At 42.9% G+C, this 24,685-nt stretch overlaps 1 protein-coding gene across 5 annotated transcripts in view; it reads right to left on the bottom strand.

Annotated features, from left to right (window-relative positions):
* Positions 1–24,685, bottom strand: part of LOC115202858 (MAP kinase-activating death domain protein) — an 87,168-nt gene that overhangs the window by 2,395 nt on the left and 60,088 nt on the right. For 2 of the 5 annotated variants that reach the window (XM_029766944.1, XM_029766945.1), the window contains 16 exons: positions 23,354–23,410; positions 21,547–21,650; positions 21,119–21,202; positions 20,421–20,579; positions 20,067–20,199; positions 14,675–14,737; positions 13,927–14,047; positions 13,717–13,822; positions 13,467–13,577; positions 12,361–12,468; positions 11,958–12,122; positions 11,707–11,779; positions 11,326–11,432; positions 8,699–8,707; positions 8,039–8,108; positions 1,262–1,308 (listed from right to left, as the gene is read on the bottom strand). In XM_029766944.1, the coding sequence (XP_029622804.1) occupies positions 1,262–1,308; positions 8,039–8,108; positions 8,699–8,707; positions 11,326–11,432; positions 11,707–11,779; positions 11,958–12,122; positions 12,361–12,468; positions 13,467–13,577; positions 13,717–13,822; positions 13,927–14,047; positions 14,675–14,737; positions 20,067–20,199; positions 20,421–20,579; positions 21,119–21,202; positions 21,547–21,650; positions 23,354–23,410 (1,517 nt within the window). The remainder of the gene's footprint in view (positions 1–1,261; positions 1,309–8,038; positions 8,109–8,698; positions 8,708–11,325; positions 11,433–11,706; positions 11,780–11,957; positions 12,123–12,360; positions 12,469–13,466; positions 13,578–13,716; positions 13,823–13,926; positions 14,048–14,674; positions 14,738–20,066; positions 20,200–20,420; positions 20,580–21,118; positions 21,203–21,546; positions 21,651–23,353; positions 23,411–24,685) is intronic. The other 3 variants (XM_029766946.1, XM_029766947.1, XM_029766948.1) reach the window with 3 other exon arrangements.

Genomic DNA, 24,685 nt, shown 5'->3' with positions numbered 1-24,685 from the left:
TCGCACACGCTTTTTCAGTCCTGCCCACAAATGTTCTATAGGTTTGAGGTCAGGGCTTTGTGATGGCCACTCCAATACCTTAACTTTGTTGTCCTTAAGCTATTTTTCCACAACTTTGGAAGTATGCTTGGGGTCATTGTCCATTTGGAAGACCCATTTGCGACCAAGCTTTATGAAGTGAAGTGCACCAGTCCCTCCTGCAGCAAAGCACCCCCACAACATGATGCTGCCACCCCCGTGCTTCACGGTTGAGATGGTGTTCTTCGGCTTGCAAGCCTCCCCTTTTTCCTCCTAACGTAACGATGGTCATTATGGCCAAACAGTTCTATTTTTGTTTCATCAGACCAGAGGACATTTCTCCAAAAAGTACGATCATCTTTGTCCCCAAAAGTACGATCTTCTTTGTCCCCAAACCGTAGTCTGGCTTGTTTTATGGCGGTTGTGAAGCAGTGGCTTCTTCCTTGCTGAGCGGCCTTTCAGGTTATGTCGATATAGGACTCGTTTTACTGTGGATATAGATACTTTTGTACCCGTTTCCTCCAGCATCTTCACAAGGTCCTTTGCTGTTGTTCTAGGATTGATTTGCACTTTTCGCACCAAAGTACATTCATCTCTAGGAGACGTGTCTCCTATCTGAGCGGTATGCCGGCTGCGTGGTCCCATGGTGTTTATACTTGCGTACTATTGTTTGTACAGATGAACGTGGTACCTTCAGGCGTTTGGATGAACCAGACTTGTGGGGGTCTACAATTTTTTTTTCTGAGGTCTTGGCTGATTTCTTTTGATTTTCCCATGATGTCAAGCAGAGGCACCGAGTTTGAGGGTAGGCCTTGAAATACATCCACAGGTACACCTCCAATTGACTCAAATGATGTCAATTAGCCTAACAGAAGCTTCTAACGCCATGACATTTTCTGGAATTTTCCAAGCTGTTTAAAGGCACAGTCAACTTAGTGTATGTAAACTTCTGACCCACTGGAACTGTGATACAGTGAATTATAAGTGAAATAATCTGTCTGTAAACAATTGTTGGAAAAATGACTTGTGTCATGCACAAATTAGATGACCTACCGACTTGCCAAAACTATAGTTTGTTAACAAGAAATTTGTGGAGTGGTTGAAAAACGAGTTTAATGACTCCAGTGTATGCAAACTTCCGACTTCAACTGTATATGCAATGCAGTACTGTTAAAACAGATCTGGTAACTATTGAATGCCAAGAGTATGGCGTTAGCTACAAGAGCGGAAGAGTTTAACTCACCATGGGTGTCTTGTACTTGTGGATCACCACTTCTTTAGTTTCAGGAACTACAAGTGCAGGTGCAAGAGACAAAACAAAGGATTCAAGAGGTTGAAACCCCCCTTTAAGAAAGAGTGTTAGAGCTGGGGGTTGCAGCGGGTGTAGCATGTGATAAGAGTTTTCAGACTATGAGAGGGTACGCAAAAGAGGCTGTGGGCCAAGAGTCCACACAAGCACTGAACCAGTTCAGAGTTCACACTTAGCTCGAAAATGATGCTACCTGATTTGCTTTGGGCATATGCTAGATTGCACTGAATCAAAAACACGGACACGCTTCACTTGGGCATGATGAAAATCTCAAGTCTAAGATGGTGGATACTCTCATATACTGTCGGAAAATGTGTGGCATTTTCAAAATTACCTTTCTGCCACTGCTAGGTCTAGCAAATATATTTGATATTTAAGGGGGAAGGACAGTAGAATCGAAGTGCAACTTTGGGTGGTTCTTGCAGGCAAAATACATTCTTCGTAAACCATCTCAAATTATAGTCTTTGCAAAGCGAAGTTCAATAATGCGCTAACAATGCCACTGTAGGTAGCTAGCCAGCTAATAAGCTAGCTAGTGCTCTAGCTAGGTGAAGAATCCCCTTCTCCCTCACTCAGTCACCAGCAGGTTTGGGTAGGTTACTTTCTAAATGAAATCTGTTACTACCTGTCCAAAGTTGTAATCAGTAAAGTAGCCTTTGGATTACCCAAACTCAGTAACATAATTGATTACTTTCAGTTACTTTTGGATTACTTACCCCTTATGAGGCATTAGAAGCAGTGGTGTGTAGTCATGGATACCAAGGGAAGCCAGGCTTCCTTGAAAAATTGACATATATATATATATATATATCTCGTCTCTTTGTGTTTCCATAATTTTCCTTCAATTCGCAAGAGGCTGAATGTATATCATGGAGAAAGCATCCGAGAGAGCAACACAGTGCCCCTCTGTCTCCATATGTGTAGGCCATCTATCTGATGCTGTCTGGTCTTTTTCATTTAAAAAAATGTTATTTCACCTTTATTTAACCAGGTAGGCCAGTTGAGAACAAGTTCTCATTTACAACTGCGACCTGGCCAAGATAAAGCAAAGCAGTGCGACAAAAAACAACACAGTTACACAGTCTTAAAGAGTATGACATTGTTGCCACCCCGTAGCATTGAACGCAAGGGAAGCCAGCGAGCATTTGGCCTCCCTTGATAATATTGTAAAGAAAATAATAGCCAATCAGCGTTGCGCTGAACTGAGTGAGCTCAACTGTGAACGCTCCTGGCGCACCAAAAAAAAGTGTCAAGGGATACCAGTTTGGATTTGGCTTCACTCCTTTCACATCGCTTCAAGAAAAATATGTAATTGACAGAAACAACTTAAATTGTTGCATCTCGTGTTGTCCTACAGTGGCTAGCTAGCTAGCTAGCTAGCTACAATTGGCCCTTTCCTTGCCATTGATGGAGATAGGGATTTGGTTTTACTTAATTCTCCGTACTGACCAATGATTATAAAAGCAATTCTGATCCAACCATAAATTCAGACATTGTGCCCCTGGACTGAGAGGTAGGAAGTTCAATAGCTATGTAGCTACTGTATATGTAGAAGACTAATGTTAACTAGCTAATGTTGCCCACAAAAGGAAGTTAGGCTAGCGAGCAAGCATTTTAGCCAGGTAGCCTAGAACAACAAAAAATAAAAAAGTGTATATTGTATGACAGTCATAGACCGTTTCGTCAACATGAATGAGAGGAAGGCATTGGTGTTTCTCTACAAATCAAATCAAATTGTATTGGTCACATACACATATTTAGCAGATGTTGTTGCGGGTGTAGTGAAAAGCTTGTAGTAGAGTGAGTCAACATGTTTTTTTTTCCTGCATGCACACACAAATCAGAACAATGGACAGCCACATCATATTTAGCTCATGTTGATCAGACTATATTGTTTTTGGTATATTTTAGTTGTCACTATTAGACTAAGCATAGATTATTTGATGATGTTGAAATTTTGAAGTTTAAATGGTGCTGGAATATTGGAGGCAGCTCCTGTTTTCTTTGTGACTTGCGGTAACTCTACTTAGTTCTAAATCAATAGTTTAGTTGTAGTCGTTTAGTTGTCCGAAAATGTATTAAACATTAACTTGCTTGACCATGCTGTAGGTCACGTAACTGTTTGTTACTTGCAATATGCTTTGTGGACTTCACCGGACAGATGTTGCTCTCCGGTTTTGTGATGAAACAAAGGTGTGGTTGAATTCAGGGGCGCAACTTTGGTTTTAGAAGTAGGGGTGACACTTTTTTTATTCCAGTCGGATAAATATTCCAAAACAGCCTACCCGATCGCTCGGAGGAGTCCGCATGGTCCTGGCTTGGCTTTCCCAGTGATATTACCCATGCACCGCTACTGAGAAGACAAAAAGTTTCCAAATGCATTTGGTGATTATCATAGTGGTCTCTGACTGGTAGTCAGACTCACTCAGGTGGAACAAACTTAAATGTGTCTTTTTTCCAAAGCTGAATTGAGAGAAAACGGTGTCATATTTTCCCCCCTACAAATAACCTTACATGTAATCCAAAAAGTATCTACAATCTGATTACAATATTTTTGCTATGCCTGTTGTATATCCCCACAGATAACTTTCTACTGCGTCATTGCCATCTTGCCTTGCTAACTTATCCCAGTCAGCCTATGCTAGTTCCCAGTTAATATAGCCTTGCTACTCACCTTTATATATTGTCTATTACAAATTAATATATCAGTATTCGGTTACAACCTATAGTTCACGTTCCTTGTTTAGCTGCATATTATGTAGGCTTCCATTACTGTTCCTCTGACTGGTCTATTCACCGTTGCGGTAAACTGTGGTCAGAACAGAATTTTGTTATATCTATTACAGCCATGTACAGGTTTACATTTAAGTCATTTAGCAGACGATCTTACTTCTATCTCTTTTGTTACCATGTATGCTTACACCCTGCATGTTATTTGTGCCTGTACAGTCCTGTTGTATGTACCTGTAGGCCATTTAGGCAGTTCACCATTTGTGTCTGTTAATCTCTATGGGGAAATAAGGCACTCACTAGGCTGCAGTCCAAATACATGATTATTACCCCTCAGCCCTTGGTCTAGTAACTTTCCCTCTGGGAATCCTCATTGAAACCGGATGTAGTTTTATTGCTACCTTAAATGGAGGTCCAATTCACAAACGTTGCCCTCGATTTTGATCGACGGAGCGAGTGAAGAACTTGTCACTTGCAGGGTTGATATGACCCACAATTCAATACAAACTGTAGTCACATGTCAAACTCTGGTGGCCGCAAAGTTTTACATTTAATCAACAAGGCTGCATTTTCGGCATGCCAGAAAAAATTATGAACCTAGCTTGATAAAAATTATATCTAGACAACATTGATTTTAGCGTTGTAAAATTGGCTTAGTCTCATAGTGAGGAGCCTATAAAACCGTAGATTCATAAACATATTTTTGGGAATTATGAAATTTGTATATACAACCGGCCGTGATTAGGAGTCCCATAGGGCAACGAACTATTGGCCCAGCGTCGTTAACATTAATAGCCTTAGGTTGGTTGTTTTTAAGCTCAACTTCAAGATTTCCACCAAGGACGTTGCCTCTTCGATCAACACTCTCCCTCGCTTGGGCAAGGGACATTTAAGGAACACTCGGACGTAACGATGTAAAATGCCATTCAAGGGCTTAGAGTTCAGGGCCGAGGGCTGTCTACTTTGAGTTTCAAACGCAGCCGTTAAAGAGTTGTCATTTTCTAGCACCGCCCTTTCTGGCATGTTCACGGATGTCAGTCAGCCTTTGCAATTAGAGCTAATACAGGGCTCGCCTGCTGCCTAGTGGCACAGTTTATTATTGCAAACAATATATACATATTGTTTACATGTGTATCACCTATTATGTATATATTCCAACCACTTATCATGTATGCATATTCTTTAGGTATTCTTGCATTATGTTTGAGTACATTTCTTATGACTATTTATGCATATTCTTTTCTGTATGTTTATGCATATTTCCCCTGCTTATTTCCTATTGTATAACTACAGAATTACTATACATTACTAATATTGTATTATCCTTCCTTTTCTCTGGTAGAAATTTGTACTACTACATATTCCCCATTATTCTGGTTACTGTGGAATTAAAGTGTTCACAGTGAATCAACAGCTTTCATCGTCTTTTTGACCGAAGACACAGGGGCTAGGGTCGCACTCCCAGGGCATAACACACATAGTATTCTACAAGCTATGCTGACTGGCAAACAGCCAACGCTACGTTAGGTAGCTAGCCATCATCTTTCAAGCTAACTATGGAAAACTGCTTGTGTGAATATAACTTGGGGACAGTTTGGTTATGTTTCCACCATGTCTGCATACCGGACTACCATCTTGATAACTGTCTGCATAGTTCACCTGAGATGAGTTCGCAAAGTTAGAGAATTTAGTCTGCCCAGTCCACAGCAAGCGGCCAACTGCAAACAGCTCTGACAAACAGCTGGCTAGTTTGTTTATTTAGCTTCGTTTCCGAGAACCACCCAAACTTCGACCTCGCTTCTAGCTTGCCGCCAGCTTTATCCTTGTGGTACATGTCAAACAGTATACCTGTATGAGCTGGCTCAGTTTCTCACCTGATTAAAAAATATATACACTACAGTTCAAAAGTTTGGGGTCACTTAGAAAGCTATTTTTTTGTGTCCATTTAAAATAACAATAAATTAATCAGAAATACAGTGTAGACATTGTTAATGTTGGAAATGACTATTGTAGCTGGAAACTGCAGATTTTTAATGAATATCTACATAGGCGTACAGAGGCCCATTATCAGCAACCATCACTCCTGTGTTCCAATGGCACATTGTGCAAGCTAATCCAAGTTTATCATTTCAAAAGGCTAATTGATCAGAAAACCCTTTTGCAATTATGTTAGCACAGCTGAAAACTGCTGTTCTGATTAAATAAGCAATAAAACTGGCCTTCTTTAGGCTAGTTGAGTATCTGGAGCATCAGCATTTGTGGGTTCGATTACAGGCTCAAAACGGCCAGAAACAAATAACTTTCTTCTGAAACTCGTCAGTCTCTTCTTGTTCTGAGAAATGAATGCTATTCCATGCGAGAATTTGTCAAGAAACTGAAGATCTCGTACAACGCTGTGTACTACTCCCTTCACAGAACAGTGCAAAATGCCTCTAACCAGAATAGAACGAGGAGCGGGAGGCCCCAGTGAACAACTGAGCAAGAGGACAAGTACATTAGTGACTCTAGTTTGAGAAACAGACACCTCACAAGTCCTCAACTGGCAGCTTCATTAAATAGTACCCCAAAATACCAGTCTCAACGTCAACAGCGAAGAGGCGACTCCGGGATGCTGGCCTTCTAGGGGCAGTCAAAGCCCTCTGCTCCCCACATTGTCAAGTCAAGTAGCCAGGTTTCTTGGCCTCAAAACCACAAAGCTTTGAGGGAAAAAACAACACTAGAGGGGTTTGCTTTTTTAAAGTGATGGAGAGGAGCAGAAAGTTTCAGTTTAATAAACGGTCAGGGCAGGAAGAAACTCAGCCAAGGTTTACAAGAAAGGAACGAGGGGGATTCTGCATAAAGAATGAGGGGCATGAGAGAAGGTGGGAACGGAGAGGAGGAATGCTCATATGTAAGGAAAGGAGAAGAGAAAGATGACAGCACTTTACCTGCTGGAGAATGAAGGTTTTCATAGCGGCAAGGATGAGGGTAACGTATTACAAAAGCAGCACAGAGACACGGCAGTAACCCAGTCCAGCGCTGATATAAATGGGGGCTATAACCTCACAGATCTAGGCCTCTCCTAACAATCTCATTGGTCACTGGTTGTCTGTTTCAAATATGACACTATAAACAGACACGATAAACCATCTACTGTACACATCTTGAAGGAAATGTTCTAAATATCTAAATTCTAGCCCTGGTCTCAGGAAAGGAATCCCCAATCCCATTTAGTAGGCACCATTGAGAGAGAACGTTTTGAAATGGCTGAGATACTACCCGAACGTGCCTAAGAAAGTACATTTTCCTTTTCTTTCTGAAAACATGTTTTTTGTGCCTACTCAACGCAACCCAAATGTGGCCATTTCCAACAAGTTAGCATCCTTCTATCCTGAAGATCGAGGAAGATAATTCAGATATTAACGTATGTGTCATTTATTCTTAAATAGCGTTTAAAACAGTTCAAATACGATCTGTGGGTCCGCTTCTCGCTGCTCTGGGCTTTGATGAATTTCCCTCTCATGCACATAGCATCTTATTTGGTCGAGTGAACCCTAAAACGATTTCCTACCCTAAAGCTCTAATTTCCAACATTTGATCCTTACAAAAGTCTGATGCAAAAACAAGCTGCGCATCAAGTCTTCCATCTTAACACAGCAGGCCTGACTCCTAAGACCTCATGGTTGAAAACTAAAAACACAGCGAATAAAGACAGAAATCTCACAAATAGGGCTGTTTTGTCTTATTTTATAAATCCGCAATAAATATGAAAATAAGCAAACATTCATATTTGTGAGGGCTGTACTTCTCAAATTGCCAAATGAAACTAGCTAACTCTAGCACTGATTATATTTGCCCTGAGGTAAAGCAAGAGCTGTTGTGAATCCACTGAACCCTGAGTCGTTGCCGTTGCTAACTCTGTGCGTCAGCGTTGCGTTTGTCGTGAAGCTGAGTTACTGCCGTGTCGAGTACAGACCTAGAATCAATAGATGTGGTAATTACCAAATTCCTCCAGGACAAAGACTCCCTTCACAGTATTGCACTTTTTAATGTGATTCAGCTCTATGAAAACCTAAAACAAACAAAAAACAACAAGACAGAACATTAGTAACTCAATGACAACATGCTGAAATTAAACATTTCAGAGAGAAAATTAACAACGTCAAATTCTCATCTAGTAAATACTAAAAGGGAAAAAATACAGAAGATGGTAAACGCTACCAAAATGAAATAGGAAAACACAAAACAGAAGTTTCCATGTTTGAATGCTTACATGGGCTGGGGTTAGGTGAGTAGAAATGCATTGTGGGAAGGTCTATGATGAAGTGAGTGCTATTAATGATTACTTGCTGAATGAAACTATAATATGGCAATTTGTTCGCACTATAGTGCCTTAGCTAAAGTGTGCATCAGCAAAGCTATTGTGGCCATTTGTTGTCAACAGTGAAGCAATGGCGACTGCTAATTAATTTCTGTTTTCCCTACTAATGCAAATGCACTTTGGCCCATGTAATGCTTAGCATACATGGAAATTCCATATGAAAACAGAGATGAGGACACATAAAATAAAGTTTACCACACACAGCTAAAGAAATTGAGGAAAAAGAACCCAACAAAAAAAGTCATAACCGCTAACAAGCAAACACGGCAGAGGTTGTGTACCTTCCGCTCCTTGCAGGGGGAGAGAGCATGGAAGAGAAACGGTTTGGATTATTATCGGACAGAAGAGCACAAACACTGGACGGCGCTCAAAGAGGGCGCTGCACTGTCCCCCAAATACAATCAACCTAATGGACAGGACTTGACGTATTAACAGCTATCAATGCCAATATACCTGTCACAGAAAATTCTACTGGAATGATGAAGTGCTAAACTAAACTAGTAAAGGTGGAAAAATAACTACTGAAAGTTGGTCTAGTCTATACTTTAAACAGCTGGACTTTTTTGGGGGTTCGTTCCTGGGCCTAACCCAGAAATGACATAATTACTACCAGTTTACCAAAACCAATACTCTGGTTGTAATTACATAATTTCAACCAGTTTTGACTGCTGGGAACCCATTCCCGCCCCCAATGCCCTCCATGCCCCCTCCTCCAGCAACGAGGGCTGGCAACAACAGCTCAGTAGTACAGGTACAAGAGGGCAGTCAGCCACATCGCCTCCCCAACAAAACAGGCTGCCACCTATTACAACCTCACCACTCTGTAACATGCCCACGTATTTAACCCTACGGTGACCCATGTCTGTCACTGGAAGCTTGGGTGGGCCTGCACTGGCAAAATGTAATGGGTTGGCATTAACTATTATATGAAAAAGTTCTTCACAACAAGACAGTTAAGTGTTTTATTGCATGAATGAGGTCTATGAATATGACATCTACTACGGGTGCATAAGCTCCTGCAGAGCTGACGGTGGAAAAAGAGGTGGTTTGAATTCTCCAAGCAGCATCTCAATGAGAACTATGACCATTATCGTACAATCAGGTTGCACAAACATACGTGTTGTTCCTAAAACGCGAATTAGGCTAAGTGTCTGTAGTAGGGAAAGGGTATTACTGTTGTACCCTTGTTAAATGCTATATGATGATGTAACTGTTCTTCAACCATAGCAATGTGTTCAAACCGGTTGGTGTTGCTTCAAAAAGAAGGCACAATCAAATACACTCTCGATTGGCCACTGCAATGTCTAGCCTTAATTCCTTTCAATTAGGTACGCTGCGTAATCTAAAGAAATCAAGAAAGCAGTTCAAAGAGCTAGGACCTTTCATAAAGAATGTAGTGGTCAAAAACATTGTTTTCTATTCTACTACAATCGAGTATTACTTTATGAGTAGGCATTCCCATGTGTTGATTCAATGCGTTTTTGCCTCAATCCTAGTGTGATATGTCCAGTGTGTTTCTTCACTATGGTTATATTAAATGAGTGCCACTCCTATGACCCTCAATCATTGGTGGAGCAATTGTATAATTGTTATTTCAGATCCAAGCATTTCCTTTGGGTCCAAAAATATCTACTTGTGACAGTGGTGAGGACTAAGGTCAAGTATATTCTTACTCAAGTTGATTCAGGAAATGGAATTGCCCCAACCCCAAAAGTTGTGAATACTTGAGGTATTTTTCCATCTAACTTTAATACACAGGTCAAGGGGACAAAACTTTAAAAGAAGGGTAAAATAAAATGGCAATTATTAATGAAAAGTCTTTGCACAAGGTCATCTGTCTTACCTCTGATGCACAAATCTCTCTTACACAAACAGAACACTCGCCTTCCCCCACAAACGACAAGGTTTGGGCACCACAACTAAGAATGCTAAGTATTAACAGAATATTTTAGTATTTATATATATATATTTTTTTATGTCCAATTATGATTATATAAAACATTAAAAAATGTACCCCTTTTTTCTCCCCAGACTGTATCCAATTGGTAGTTACAGTCTTGTCCCATCGCTACAACTCCCATACGGACTCGGGAGAGGCGAAAGTCGAGAGCCACGCGTCCACCGAAACACGACTACCAAGCCGCACTGCTTCTTGACACACTGCTGCCTTAACCCGGAAGCCAGCCGGAGGAAACAGTACAGCTGGGGACCTGAAGTCCGCGTGCATGCCCCCGGCCGCCACAAGGAGTCGCTAGAGCGCGATGGGACAAGGACAACCCAGCCGGCCAAACTCTCCCCTAATCTGGACGACACTGGGCCAATTGTGCGCCGTCTCATGTTTCTCCCGGTCGCAGCCGGCTGCGACACAGCCCGGGATTGAACCCGGATCTGTAGTGACGCCTCTAGCACTGCGATGCAATTCCTTAGACCACTGCGCCACTCGGGAGGCCTTTAACAGAAGTGGATATGTGTTTTCATCTTGAAACATACATCTTAGTGACTACACAAATAAATCATAACATATTTTAAATCATAGAAAGACAAAGCACAAAAATGAGTTATTCCTCTAAGGTCCTGATCAAAACAGTGACTGAAGTACCTTTAAAATGTACTCTGCTTTTTCACTCAATTCAGTAGGCTATAAAAATGTATCAATGTCAAAGAAACAACCATAAATGCCTTCTATTCTCTTTTTTTTTTTTAAAAAGGGACCTTAGAGGAAGTGAGCCACTGTTGTGTGTGTGTGTGAGAGAGAGAGAAAGAAAACAGAAAACGAGGAGAAGAATTGCGGTGGTTGGGAGGAGGTTAAATGGTTTTGCGTGTGTGTGTGTGTGTGTGTGTGTGTGTGTGTGTATGTGTGTGTGTGTGTGTATGTGTATGTGTATATGTGGTAATACAGGCCTCCTACCTGGCTGTGCATGAATTTGAGGTTGATGCCTTCCAGGGTGACTTGCAGCAGTCCGCCCTCGCCAGTCTTCATGTCCTGCACAGGGAACTCTCCACCCAGCTCTGGCCCTACGGAGAGAGGGGCAGATCGCTCAAACCAAAGGATCCCTCCCCTATCCATTCCGCTGTACATCTTCTTTCGAAAAGTGTTAGTGATGACAGACAGAATCTGTACTCTTCATTTTTTAAATATATTTTGCTGACCCCACTGCAATTCCTCTAGGTCTCGACCCAGACTTTGAATACCACTGCCCTAGGGCTATCCATTTTCAAAACGCAGAGCAAGAATACATTGGTGCTGCCTCAAAGAAAGAGACTCCAGCCAACGTGCACACCCACATACCTGGTTTAATGCTCTGCTGTCGGGCAGCAGCTCTTTCCATGCTGTCCTTCACACAGTAATACAATTCGCGACACTAGACAACAAAACATTTGAATTCAGATTATAGAATACAAAAAGTGGCTGTACAAAGTCTGACACGAAAGTCACAATTTACAGTCACCTTAATCACAGGTTCCACTAACACGGATATCATGGTGTTCATAATTGCTAGTTGCTTTTCAGTACTCGAAGCGCTAACGGTAGGGGCTCACCTTCTTGGTGTAGAACTTGTTGAGTTGGGTCTCCTGGCCATTGCGTCTCCACAGACACAGGACCTTGGTCTTGGGGCAGTAGGTCATGTTGATGAGCTTCTCGTACCACCAGCGCTCATACACTGTGCCGATGTTGCTGCGCAGGACTATACAGTCGTCACACACCTGAATGGGGGAAATGGACAGAGGCAAAGGATGCAATTATTTGATATCCACTGTAGAGCTAAATGCTAGATCTACTAAAACTACAAATTGCAGAGTTTTGACAGTTCTTGACGATGATTTGTAAATTTGATCTATTCAGATACTCGTCAGGCCATCTTCTGGGGGCACAATAAAAAAAACATGAACTAGGCCTACTGTATGTACAAGGAAGGGCTGGGAAAGTGAACGCTGAAAGTACCTCCATGAAGAAGATGTCCCCCGTGGTATCTGTCCCAGCGTGCACCACGAAGGTCTGCTTCTTGATGTGACGGCTTCCGCTAGGTCTGATGGACAGCTCGCGGCCATTCTGAAATGTGAGTGAACAAGACTTTTTACCCTTCTACAATTTCTGCGGCCCCCGTGGAAATCTAACATAATAAATCCCCATCAAAATGCATCCGTTTAAGCTAGAGATGTTTTTTTTTTTTTTGCATGGGCTGCGTCTCAATCCACCGCATCCGCCGTGATCGCCCTCCCATATCTGTGGTGAAAGGTGGCAGAATTAGAAGAACGGTGTTTGTCAGACCATGAGATATCCAGAAAATCGGTCCTCTCACAAAAACGTCTAACATCTGAACGGTTTGGCCTATAAAACTATTATGACCCCTCTGTGGAAAGATGACTCATGAACCCAATGGTGTTCTCCGTTTTGCTCTACGAAGTTGGTACATTCCCTTCTGCCAACTTCTTTCTGTCTGTAGCCTCCGAACAGTTTGGGCTACACAGTAATATGACCCCTCTCTGTGGAAAGGCGAGTCTCTCACAAACACGTTCATGTTGGTTGTTTTGCTCTAGGATACCCACAAGGCATCAAGACTCATCTGAAGGTCCCCGGTACCAGTTTTAAAACAAAAAATCTATGGAAGTATATATGGACATTGTTTAGTGCCTTGAATAAGGGGTTAAATACATGTGAAAAAATATAATAATACATTTCATGATCTTTCTTATATCTCTCCGATATACGACAGAATTTCCTTTAGATGTTTTTTTTGGGGGGGGGGGGGATTGTTGTTCCATGTATTGAATCTGTTATTCAACGCTTTTCTATGGGCTAATAGCAATAATGCCAAATCAAATGTTTCACCCCCGGCTTAGACAGGGCTTAGAATCTAGAGGGTTAAACAGAGATACTGTATCAGCAACACTGATATTCTCACACACACTAAAAACATGTGTTGCATAAAAGGATCCGGCTCGAAGGACCACATAAAACGTTGAATCTTTATGCCACTTGGTAGAACAGTTGACTGCCTTAGTGGCTCCTATTTTATTGAAGAGAGAGAACCCTTGGTTCTTTCTTACCAAATTAGCCAGTTTGTCCAGACACTCGTTGATCTCCTGGCTGTGGCTAAGGCCGATGTGGGACTTCCCCATCAGACGCCTCACCTTCTTCCTGATGTCATTCTTGTTCACCTGGACAGACAGAGGATATACAGGCAAACTTAGCAAGAGATGTCAGAAAATATGCGATGCCTACTTATCTGAACATTCGTAGTTGCTGCAGTTGACATACGGGGGTTACGGAGTGAAACATTGTGTGTGATAGACCCACCTTAACCATTAGCATATAGGCGATCATATTGTGCAGTAGAGTAGCTAGCAGCCTGTCTTCATCGTCCTCCAGGCGCTTACGGTCGTGGTCCCCGAGTGACAGGTATCTGTGTAAACAGTGGTAACCATCAGCCTCTAAACAGGAAACACAGCTATACAAGGATGCCTGTCATTTCAAAAATACAGATCCACTCTAATAGGCAACCTGTACCTGTCAATCATCTCTTGAGGTCCCTGGTCCATGCCCATCCCCTCCCTCTCCAACATGACAGCATCCAAGTAAGCATCCTCCCAGAACTGGACCTGGTCCCACAGTGTAGAGCGCTCCTTACCTACATAAATACAACACACACTGCTTATCTGTGTCCAAAAGGACACACACTTACACAAAACACATCATGACCACAATCACAAGGGCACACAAAAACACAAAACTAGTCTACAAAATCATCTCCAGGTCAAAATCACCTTCACACTGACAACTACTGTACATGTCACCCCACACTCACCAGTAGACATGCATTAACATACACATGATCCCACAGGACCTTACATAACTGCACACACATAAACACCCACACAAACGAACACACCCATCCAAACAAACACACATCCATACGAACACACATCCATACGAACACACATCCATACGAACACACATCCATACGAACACACATCCATACGAACACACATCCATACGAACACACACACCTGATCATGTGACTGTTGAAAATGTTTTGTCAACCAAGAGACATTGTCTCCTGTTTACTTGTCCATAGGAGCCTTGCTACATTGTTTACAACACCAACCACTCAGTGTGATGGGAAATCCAGTGGAGGTAAAGATCAAAGCAGCACATCAAAGCACCAGACAATACATAAGTGAGCACCAGAGCCCAGGTGGGCATTTCATTCAAGCAAAAACATAGAAGGTCAAAAGGTGAAAGAGGTCTGCCCTACTCAGAGAGAAGGTTTCCATGGCAGCATCCTCCAGCTGGTCCCACATGGAGCTCTTGTCGCGCCCTGCAAGGTGTTCCCGGGACACGCAGTAGGGAGGAAGAGGAGCAGCAGAGCAAAGAGGGTTAAGCTCAGAGCTGAGTGGGTTAATGACAAACCAAGAGAAGAGAGACAGACCACAGGAAGGGGTGAAAGCACAAATAAATAGACCCAACCTCATTCACTCCAGACCTACCTTCACGCTTTATAGTACAGTTCATGCACTGTTAGTCAAATAGTGAGAAAGAGTTAGATGAATCAGATAGATATGCAGTACCAGTCAAAAGTTTGGACACACCTACTCATTCAAGGGTTTTCTTTATTTTTACTATTTTCTATATTGTAGGATAAGACATCAAAACTATGAAATAACACATATGGAATCATGTAGTAACCAAAAGTGTTAAACAAATCAAAATATATTTTATATTGAGATTCTTCAAAGTAGCCACCCGTTGCCTTGATGACAGCTTTGCACACTCTTGGCATTCTCTCAACCAGCTTCATGAGGTAGTCACCTGGGATTCATTTCAATTAACAGGTGTGTCTTGTTAAAAGTTCATTTGTGAAATGTATTTCCTTCTTAATGCGTTTGAGCCAATCAATTCTGTTGTGACAAGGTAGGGGTGGTATACAGAAGATAGTCTTTTACCAAATAGGGCTAAGTCCATATTATGGCAAGAGCAGCTCAAATCAGCAAAGAGACATGAAGGTCAGTCAATCCGAAAAACTTTCAAGAACTTTGAGCGTTTCTTCAAGTGCAGTCGCAAAAACCATCAAGCGCTATGATGAAACTGGCTCTCATGAGGACCGCCACAGGAAAGGAAGACACAGAGTTACCTCTGATGCAGAGGATAAGTTCCTTAGACTTACCAGCCTCAGAAACTACAGCCCAAATAAATGCTTCACAGAGTTCAAGTAACAGACACATCTAAACATCACCTGTTCAGAGGAGACTGCGTGAATCAGGCCTTCATGTTCGAATTGCTGCAGAGAAACCACAACTAAAGGACACAAATAAGAAGAAGGGACTTGCTTTGGCTAAGAAACACGAGCAATGGACATTAGACCGGTGGAAATCTGTCCTTTGGTCTGATGAGTCCAAATTTGAGATTTTTGGTTCCAACCGCGTGTCTTTGTGAGACGCAGAGTAGGTGAACAGATTATCTCATCAAATCAACTTTTATTGGTCACATACACATGATTAGCAGATATTATTGCGGGTGTAGCGAAATGCTTGTGCTTCTAGCTCCGACAGTGCAGTAATATCTAACAAGAATTATGTAACAAATTACACAACATATACCCAAAACACAAAAATCGAAGTAGGAATGAATTAAGACTATATACATATGGACGAGCGATGTCAGAGCGGAACGGACTAAGATACCATAGAATAGAACACAGTATAAACAGTTTAAGTCGGAAGTTGACATACATTTATGTTGGAGTCATTCAAATTTGTTTTTCAACCACTCTATACATTTCTCGTTAAATAACTATAGTTTTGGCAAGTCGGTTAGGACATCTACTTTGTGCATGACACAAGTAATTTTTCCAACAATTGTTTACAGACAGATTATTTCACTTATAATTCACTGTATCACAATTCCAGTGGGTCAGAAGTTTACATACACTAAGTTGACTGTGCCTTTAAACTACTTGGAAAATTCCAGAAAATGATGTCAGGGCTTTAGAAGCTTCTGATAGGCTAATTGACATAATTTGAGTTAATCAGAGGTGTACCTGTGGATGTATTTCAAGACCTACCTTCAAACTCAGTGCCTCTTTTCATCATGGGAAAATCAGCCAAGACCTCAGAAAAAGAATTACAGACCTCCACAAGCCTGGTTCATCCTTGGGAGCAATTTCCAAGCGCCTGAAGGTTCCACATTCATCTGTACAAACAATAGTACGCAAGTATAAACACCATGGGACCACGCAGCCGTCATACCGCTCAGGAAGGAGACCCATTCTGTCTCCTAGAGATGAACGTACTTAGGTGCGAAAAGTTCAAATCAATCCCAGAACAACAGCAAAGGACCTTGTGAAGATGCTGGAGGAAACAGGTACAAAAGTATCTATATCCACTGTAAAACGAGTCCTATATCAACATAACCTGAAAGGCCGCACAGCAAGGAAGAAGCCACTGCTCCAAAACCACAATAAAAAAGCCAGACTACAGTTTGCAACTGCACATGGGGACAAAGATTGTACTTTTGGGAGCAATGTCCTCTGGTCTGATGAAACAAAAATAGAACTGTTTGGCCATAATGACCATCGTTATGTTTGGAGGAAAAAGAGGGAAGCTTGCAAGCCGAAGAACACCATCCCAACCGTGAAGCACGGGAGTGGCAGAATCATGTTGTGTGGGTGCTTTGCTGCAGGATGGACTGGTGCACTTCACAAAATAGATGGCATCGTGAGGGAGGAAAATAATGTGGATATATATATAATGTGGAAGCAACATCTTAAGACATTAGTCAGGAAGTTAAAGCTTGGTCGCAAATGGGTCTTCCAAATGGACAATGACCCCAAGCAAACTTCCAAAGTTGTGGCAAAATGGCTCAAGGCCAACAAAGTCAAGGTAGTGGAGTGACCATCACAAAGCCCTGACCTCAACCCTATAGAACATTTGTGGGCAGAACTGAAAAAGCGTGTGCGATCAAGGAGGCCTACAAACCTGACGCAGTTACACCAGCTCTGTCAGGAGGAACGGCCAAAATTCACCCAACTTATTGTGGGAAGCTTGTGAAAGGCTACCTGAAATGTTTGACCCAAGTTCAACAATTTAAAGGCAATGTTAACTTCCGACTTCAACTGTACATATGAGATGAGTAATGCCAGATATGTAAACATTATTAAAGTGACTAGTGTTCCATTCCTTAAAGTGGCCAGTGATTTCTCTTCTATGCCTATAGGCAGCAGCCTCTCTGTGTTAGTGATGGCTGTGTAACAGTCTGATGGCCTTGAGATAGAAGCTGTTTTTCATTCTCTCGGTCCCAGCTTTGATGTACCTGTACTGACCATGCCTTCCAGATGAAAGCGGGTTGAACAGGCAGTGGCTCGGGTGGTTGATGTCCTTGATGATCTTTTTGGCCTTCCTGTGACATTGGGTGCTGTAGGTGTCCTGGAGGGCAGGTAGTTTGCCCCCAGTAAAGCATTGGGGAGACCGCACCACCCTCTGGAGAGCCTTGCGGTTGAGGGCGGTGCGGTTGCCATACCAGGTGGTGATACAGCCCGACAGGATGCTTTCAATTGTGCATCTGTAAAAGATTGTGAGATTTTAGGTGACAAGCCAAATTTCTTTAGCTTCCTGAGGTTGAAGAGGCTCTGTTGGGCTTTCTTCACTACACTGTCTGTGTGAGTGGTCCATTTCAGTTTGTCAGTGATGTGTACGCCAAGGTACTTGACACTTTCCACCTTCTCCACTGCGGTCCCATCGATATAGACAGGAGGGTGCTCACTCTGCTGTTCCCTGAAGTCCACAATCATCTCCTTTGTTTTGTTGACGTTGAGTGAGAGGTTGTTTTCCAGGCACTACACTCCAAGAGCGCTCACCTCCTCCCTGTAGGCTGTCTCGTCATCGTTGGCAATCAAGCCTACTATTGTTGTGTCGTCTGCAAACTTGATGATTGCAGACGACACAACCATGACTGCGTGTTCACCCACTCAGTCATGGGTGAACAGGGAGTACAGGAGGGGGCTGAACACGCACCCTTGTGGGTCCCCAGTGTTGAGGATCAGCGGACTGGAGGTGATGTTTCCTACCTTCACCACCTGGGGGCGGCCCGTCAGGAAGTCCAGGACCCAGTTGCACAGGGCGGGGTTCAGACCCAGGGACTCGAGCTTAATGATGAGCTTGGAGGGTACTATGGTGTTGAATGCTGAGCCATAGTCAATAAACAGCATTCTTACATAGGCATTCCTCTTGTCCAGATGGGATAGGGCAGTGTGCAGGCGATTGCATCGTCTGTGGATCTATTGGGGCGGTAAGCAAATGGAAGTGGATCTAGGGTGGCAGGTAAGGTAGAGGTGATATCATCCTTGACTAGTCTCTCAAAGCACTTCATGATGACAGAGGTGAGTGCTACGGAGAGATAGTCATTAAGTTCAGTTACCTTTGCCTTCTTGGGTACAGGAACAATGGTGGCCATCTTGAAGCATGTGGGGACAGCAGACTGGGATAGGAAGAGATAGAATATGCCTGTAAACACACCAGCCAGCTGGTCTGCGCATGCTCTGAGGACGCGGCTGGGGATACCGTCTGGGCCGGCAGCCTTGCGAGGGTTAACACATTTAAATGTTTTACTCACGTTGGCCACGGAGAAGGAGAGTGTTATCCTCAAAGCATGCAAAGAATGTGTTTAGCCTGTCCGGAAGCAAGACGTGGCATGTGTGGTTGCCACCGTGAAGCATGGAGGAGGAGTTTTGATGGTGTGCGGGTGCTCTGCTGGTGACACCGTCTGTGATTATTTAGAATTCAAGGCACACTTAACCAGCATGGCTACCACAGCATTCTTAAGTCATACGCCATCCCATCTGGTTTGCGCTTAGTGGGACTATCATTTGTTTTTCAACAGGACAATGACCCAACATACCTCCAGGCTGTGTAAGGCCTATTTAACCAAGAAGGAGATTGGAGTGCTGCATCAGGTGACGTGGCCTCCACAATCACCCGACCTCAACCCAATTGAGATGGTTTGGGATGAGTTGGACCGCAGAGTGAAGAAAAAGCAGTCAACAAGTGCTCAGCATATGTGGGAACTCCTTCAAGACTGTTGGAAAAGCATTCTAGGTGAAGCTGACGGAGAGAATGCCAAGAGTGTGCAAAGCTGTCATCAAGGCAAAGAGTGGCTACTTTGATGAATCAAAAATATATTTATCTGTTCAAGACATTTTTTCTTACTACATGATTCCATGTGTTATTTCATAGTTTTGATGTCTTCACTATTATTCTACAACGAAAAAAAATGTGTCCAAACTTTTGACTGGTACTGTATGTATGTATGTATGTATGTATGTATGTATGTATGTATGTATGTATGTATGTATGTATGTAGCCTTGTAGGAAGGATTCACTCAGCAAGATGACATTACACCGAGCAGCACCGCAAATGTGAGATGAGCACAATGCAAGACAGCAGGGACATTTAGCCTCGCACTTCAACGTTCTTTTGATGTTGGGGAAATTGACCTGATATTGTGTTTACTTTGTGCATGCAACATCTCGCTGAGGCTACTAGATATTTACTGTAACTTTTTACCACAAAGTTGAACAGAGGGAGACTAAAGGCGGCACTGGAATAGATATTAAACCACAGCCTTTCTAAAACATCAGTCATCTGGAACGTACCCAGCAGGCCGTCACACAGGTAAATCCTCATGCTGATGTCTTCCAAGGGCTGGGTGGGAGGCCCCTTAGCCACGACAGGCACAAGTTTAGCCTTCGCCTCCTTCACACCAGGCTTCATCTTTTGGGTCTTACCCTGGGAAAACACCAAAAAACATAAATCACGGGATAAATTCGTCTTGCCAAAGATTTTCAAGATTTTCCTGCATTCACAAAATTGACATCCACGGGCAGACTTCATGTCCCGCAGCGAATGCATTTGCACTTATCGAAAACGCCCCAAAAAATAAAACAGTTGCACTAATATTAACTGGTGAATCAAGCAGTGTGATCAGCCAGGAAGGACTTTCCACTCACAAACACTGAGCTGGTGGCCGGGTTGGTCTCAATCTCGCTGTCGGACAGTGTTCCCCTGGAGAGGTTGAGGTGGGGGGCTTGCCTGCCACCCAAGCCCTCCCCAGCGGTGCTACTCAAGTCACTGTCAGCTCCCAGCGTCTCCCCTGAGCTGTTACTTATCTGGAGGGGTCAGGGGTCAAAGTGTCAGGAGACTAGTGAATATCAGGCATACTGAGACACAGAGAACTCACACTGACTAAGGCTAAAAGAGAAGAGTTAGATCAGTACTCCTCAACCCTGCTCTTGGAGAGCTCAAGTACTACAGGTTTTTTTGAGGATCACTGAGTTACACTAAGGCTAAGAACCACTGGGGAAGAAGTAGATTAGTATGACACGTACGGTTTTGGCAACAGCCATTGTGCCAGGCTGAGACAAAGCAAGACAAGAGATGAGTAGGACTAAAGTTAGCAAAGACTAGAAATTAATCAAGCTCAGAATTTAGTAAGATTGGGAAGCAACCTGGTTTGGGGTAAGTGTTACTGGGGATGTATGGCTTGAGCTTAAATGAGTCTGTAGAACCTTGAGTGTAAACCTTGTAAGACTAAGGATAAAAATTGAGCATTGGGATAAGCGGGCCTTGGGATGAGTCACACTGAGGTAAGGTTGAGAGGGGCTGAGGATTGGGTTGAGATTGTTTCGCTGTGTTGGCCGCGCCCTACCACTGTGCTGGCCTCTGAATCCTGGCTGGTGCTTCTGGTAAGGACTGGCGGTTCAGTGCCGGTCACAGACTCTGTGTCACTCTTCTGCAAAGCAAGACCGAGAAAGAGAGGTGAGCAGACAGACAGTGGTGTCAAGTACTTTAAAGTACTACTTAAGTAGTTTTTGGGGGTATCTGTACTTTACTATTTATGGCAACTTGTACCTTACTACATTCCTAAAGAAAATAATGTACTTTTTACTCCATACATTTCCCTGACACCCAAAAGTACTCGTTACATTTCGACAGGAAAATGTCCGACATTTTGACAAGAATGAGAACCAGCAGACAAGCACCAGATTTGGGGGATAACCAACGTGAAACAAGTGTCAGATTCAACGTGTGCATTCTTCACTTAGTTACAAGAGCTGGCTTTGGAAAAGAACAGACCTGGGATCCAGAGGTGACGCTGAGGCCACTGTCAGCACTGATCTGGGACTTCTTCTCCTCTGTGTCAGTCAGCTCAGGGTGCTGTTTCTTAGCCCCCTCCGCTCCTGCAGGATACATGTTGCTGTCAGCACGGGTGCCATACGCACTTCCACACTGCCCCCTTACTGAGTGTCACATGATTGGCAACTGGCAGAAAAGTGGGGGAGGGGGCTGGTGACCTAACTGCTATTGAAAGGCTCGCACACATCGCACTGAATGTGGATTTAGCGTTCATCTTCCGATCTGAATGACGACACTTTTCACACGATTCTCCATGTAAAATTGGTGCCCACTCGGTTCGCAAATTACGTTCAGATGTGCAAGGTACTCTCGGCCAGCAAACGCTATTGGTGTGTTTGACCTCTAATAACATCACTTTGGGATTGACAGGAAATACTGGCCTTTACAATAGGGACACTTCATTTAGCCAGAGGATCTTGCCTTTCCTTTTTTGTTGTGGAATTCAATGAACAGTTACAACAGCTATGTTGTTTTTTCATATTCAGGAAGCAAAAAAAATGTACAATAAATCGGTCATGTTCAGTAGGCCAAAACAGAAGAAAATGGCTCAAAACAGAGAGATCATATCTCATTTGTTTTCTGTTGCAAAACATTGTTATGTGTGCCCTAATGAACATGACCCAGCTGTCAGATTTCAATAGACCAAGCATGTGACTATTCAGAGGCAAGTGGAGAGCGCAAAATCAGTAGGAATATTGATAGATAGTACATCAAACTGTAATTGACAAAGGCAGATGCCAATATAAAAGAGGTCAAAGTCACAAAAATTGACATACAGACTCAGGCAGTTAGGCATGCAGACAAACTGAGGGACAGTCAAAATAGGAGACCATTTTCTGCACAAGTTTGCTTTTAGACAAGCATTGACCAACAGCGCTGTTGTTAATATACCAGTCAGTTGTTGCAGAAACACCTTGTTATGACTCACATAATGCACCTCTAGGAAAATGTTACTACAATTAAACAAATGCTGGCCTGCAATCTGTACATTTTGAAGAGTCCAGGATATCAAACCTTTACATTGGAAGAAAGTACAGTCAATTACAATGGTGCAAATGTACAAATGTTCAATGCAAATGTAACCATGACTTGACTTCTGTGATACATTTGGTCATACAGCCAACAAACCTGCAAGAGATGTTTGTACTCTAACAAACTATTGTGTATTCATTCATGGCTCGGTTATGTTTTTGTTGTTGTTGTACAATTTAACTTCTTGCCATGTAGTGATTTTCCAGAAAAGCACATTTGCTAAATTAAAATGCCACAACTGTCTTAACTTCGATAGAACCTCAAGAGCCCAGGAAAATAGAGAATGTTTGGGAGTAGGTATGGGTCTGACAGACTACGTTTCCAATGACTATTTCACAACTCAGTGAATAGGAATGGAAAAAGTTGTTGGCAAACATATGACAGAGTAGCTCTATGGAAAGAAAGAGGAACTCCCTATATTATGACTCCCGATTTGAGATATGCAAGCGTAACTCAGTTATTCCACTGATATCAAGACATGATTCACCCCAAATTTACAAAACGTTACGTACACACCTCAAATCAAGATTACAGACCTATAGTCCTAGAATCATTATCCATGTCAACATGATCGCTTATATTAACTATTTAAATCATTTGTGACTAATCAACACAGGTAGGTTGGGGAAAGGTGGAGAAAAGGGCGTGGAAATGTTAAAGAGCTGGCAGTTATGCAATACCCCAGTCTTTTTTTGTGTGTGAAAAAATATCTTACTCTGTTGTTTTTCCATAGCTTTTTGCTTATCCTTTTCATGGTGCCTGCTCCACAATTCTACCCAAGATGCATTGCAAGCAAGGAGAGAAAGACAGAGAGAGTGTCAGAGAGCTGGTTGAGTAGGCAGGTATGGACGATGAGCATTAGACAAACCATAACATAAAACAAAATTAAGCATAAAAAAAATATGTTATTTTAACAATTGAGGATGTTTTGTAATGTCTGAGAGTAGTCACATTTCAGCTTGGCAATATGGAACACTATGACATAATTCATCTGTATGCAGAGTTTGATCCATTGCCAGTTACTGCTACTGAGGTGTAACATTACAACACACCCAACACTCCTGGACCATGGTCCTGGAGAACCACACAAGGGGGGAATACCGGGGTTCCTTGAAAATGTTCTGTGACCGAGGCGTTAACTTATTGGCTAGCAGTGTGTGGCTCTCCAGAACCAGGGTGACAGAGGCAGCAGGGCTTGGTGAAGGGCATGGAATGGGGATGGAGTGGCCAGCCAGCTAGCAGGCAGGTTGAATGGAGCTGTTGCAGAAGCAGGGGTGCAAGTCTCAAAAAGACATTCTGTAGAATTGAAGCTGCATCTTCCCAAAGAGAGAAAAGGGGCTGGTGAAGTGAGGGTAGGTTGGTAGGTAGGGAGATTGAGGGAGTTGGGTGAATCTGTCCCCTGTATACAGACCCAAAGTAACATTTGAGATAGTAGAATGGTGGTCGAAAGGAGAAGCAATGCTTCACTCCTTTTCCACGATGTTCAGTGTTAAATTAGCCCTATCCCTAAGCTAAATGCCAACCGTGGCTTGCTAACGGTGAGCATGACATTTGTCTCTTCCTTGGGCCTGTTTACTGGGGAGTGACGCTCCACCCTCCATGCTAGAGCTGAGAGAACTTCTACTTGTACAGCACGCTTTAAGAAAACCTGCAGTAAAGGCAGAGACAGGTGGTCAGACTCCTTAGCACGGTACTGCAGATTTGGAGTTTCCGAGAAGACAACAGAAAACGAAGACATGCACAGTCAAGGTGCTAGAAGGCAAACAAAGGAGGACTCCACGAGAGGTGGCGGGCAAACAGGGGCACTCAACATTCAGAGAAGGGTGGGAGGAACACATAACACATCCAGGCTGGGGGGGGGTGTCTCAATGCAATATTTCACACACGCCTACACCGCTCAAAGCTGTTCCAATCTCACGCAACATATTATCCAAGGCCAGATCTGGAATTCAAATGTGGTTATTTGTCAAATTTGGTTGGAGTTGCGTGATGTGCAAATATGCAACCTGTGTACAAATATTACGGCAAACCAGCATAGTGTATTTAT

Source organism: Salmo trutta, chromosome 12 (assembly GCF_901001165.1).
Source record: "Salmo trutta chromosome 12, fSalTru1.1, whole genome shotgun sequence".
Taxonomy (NCBI): domain Eukaryota; kingdom Metazoa; phylum Chordata; class Actinopteri; order Salmoniformes; family Salmonidae; genus Salmo; species Salmo trutta.
This window is presented reverse-complemented; position numbering and strand designations above follow the sequence as displayed.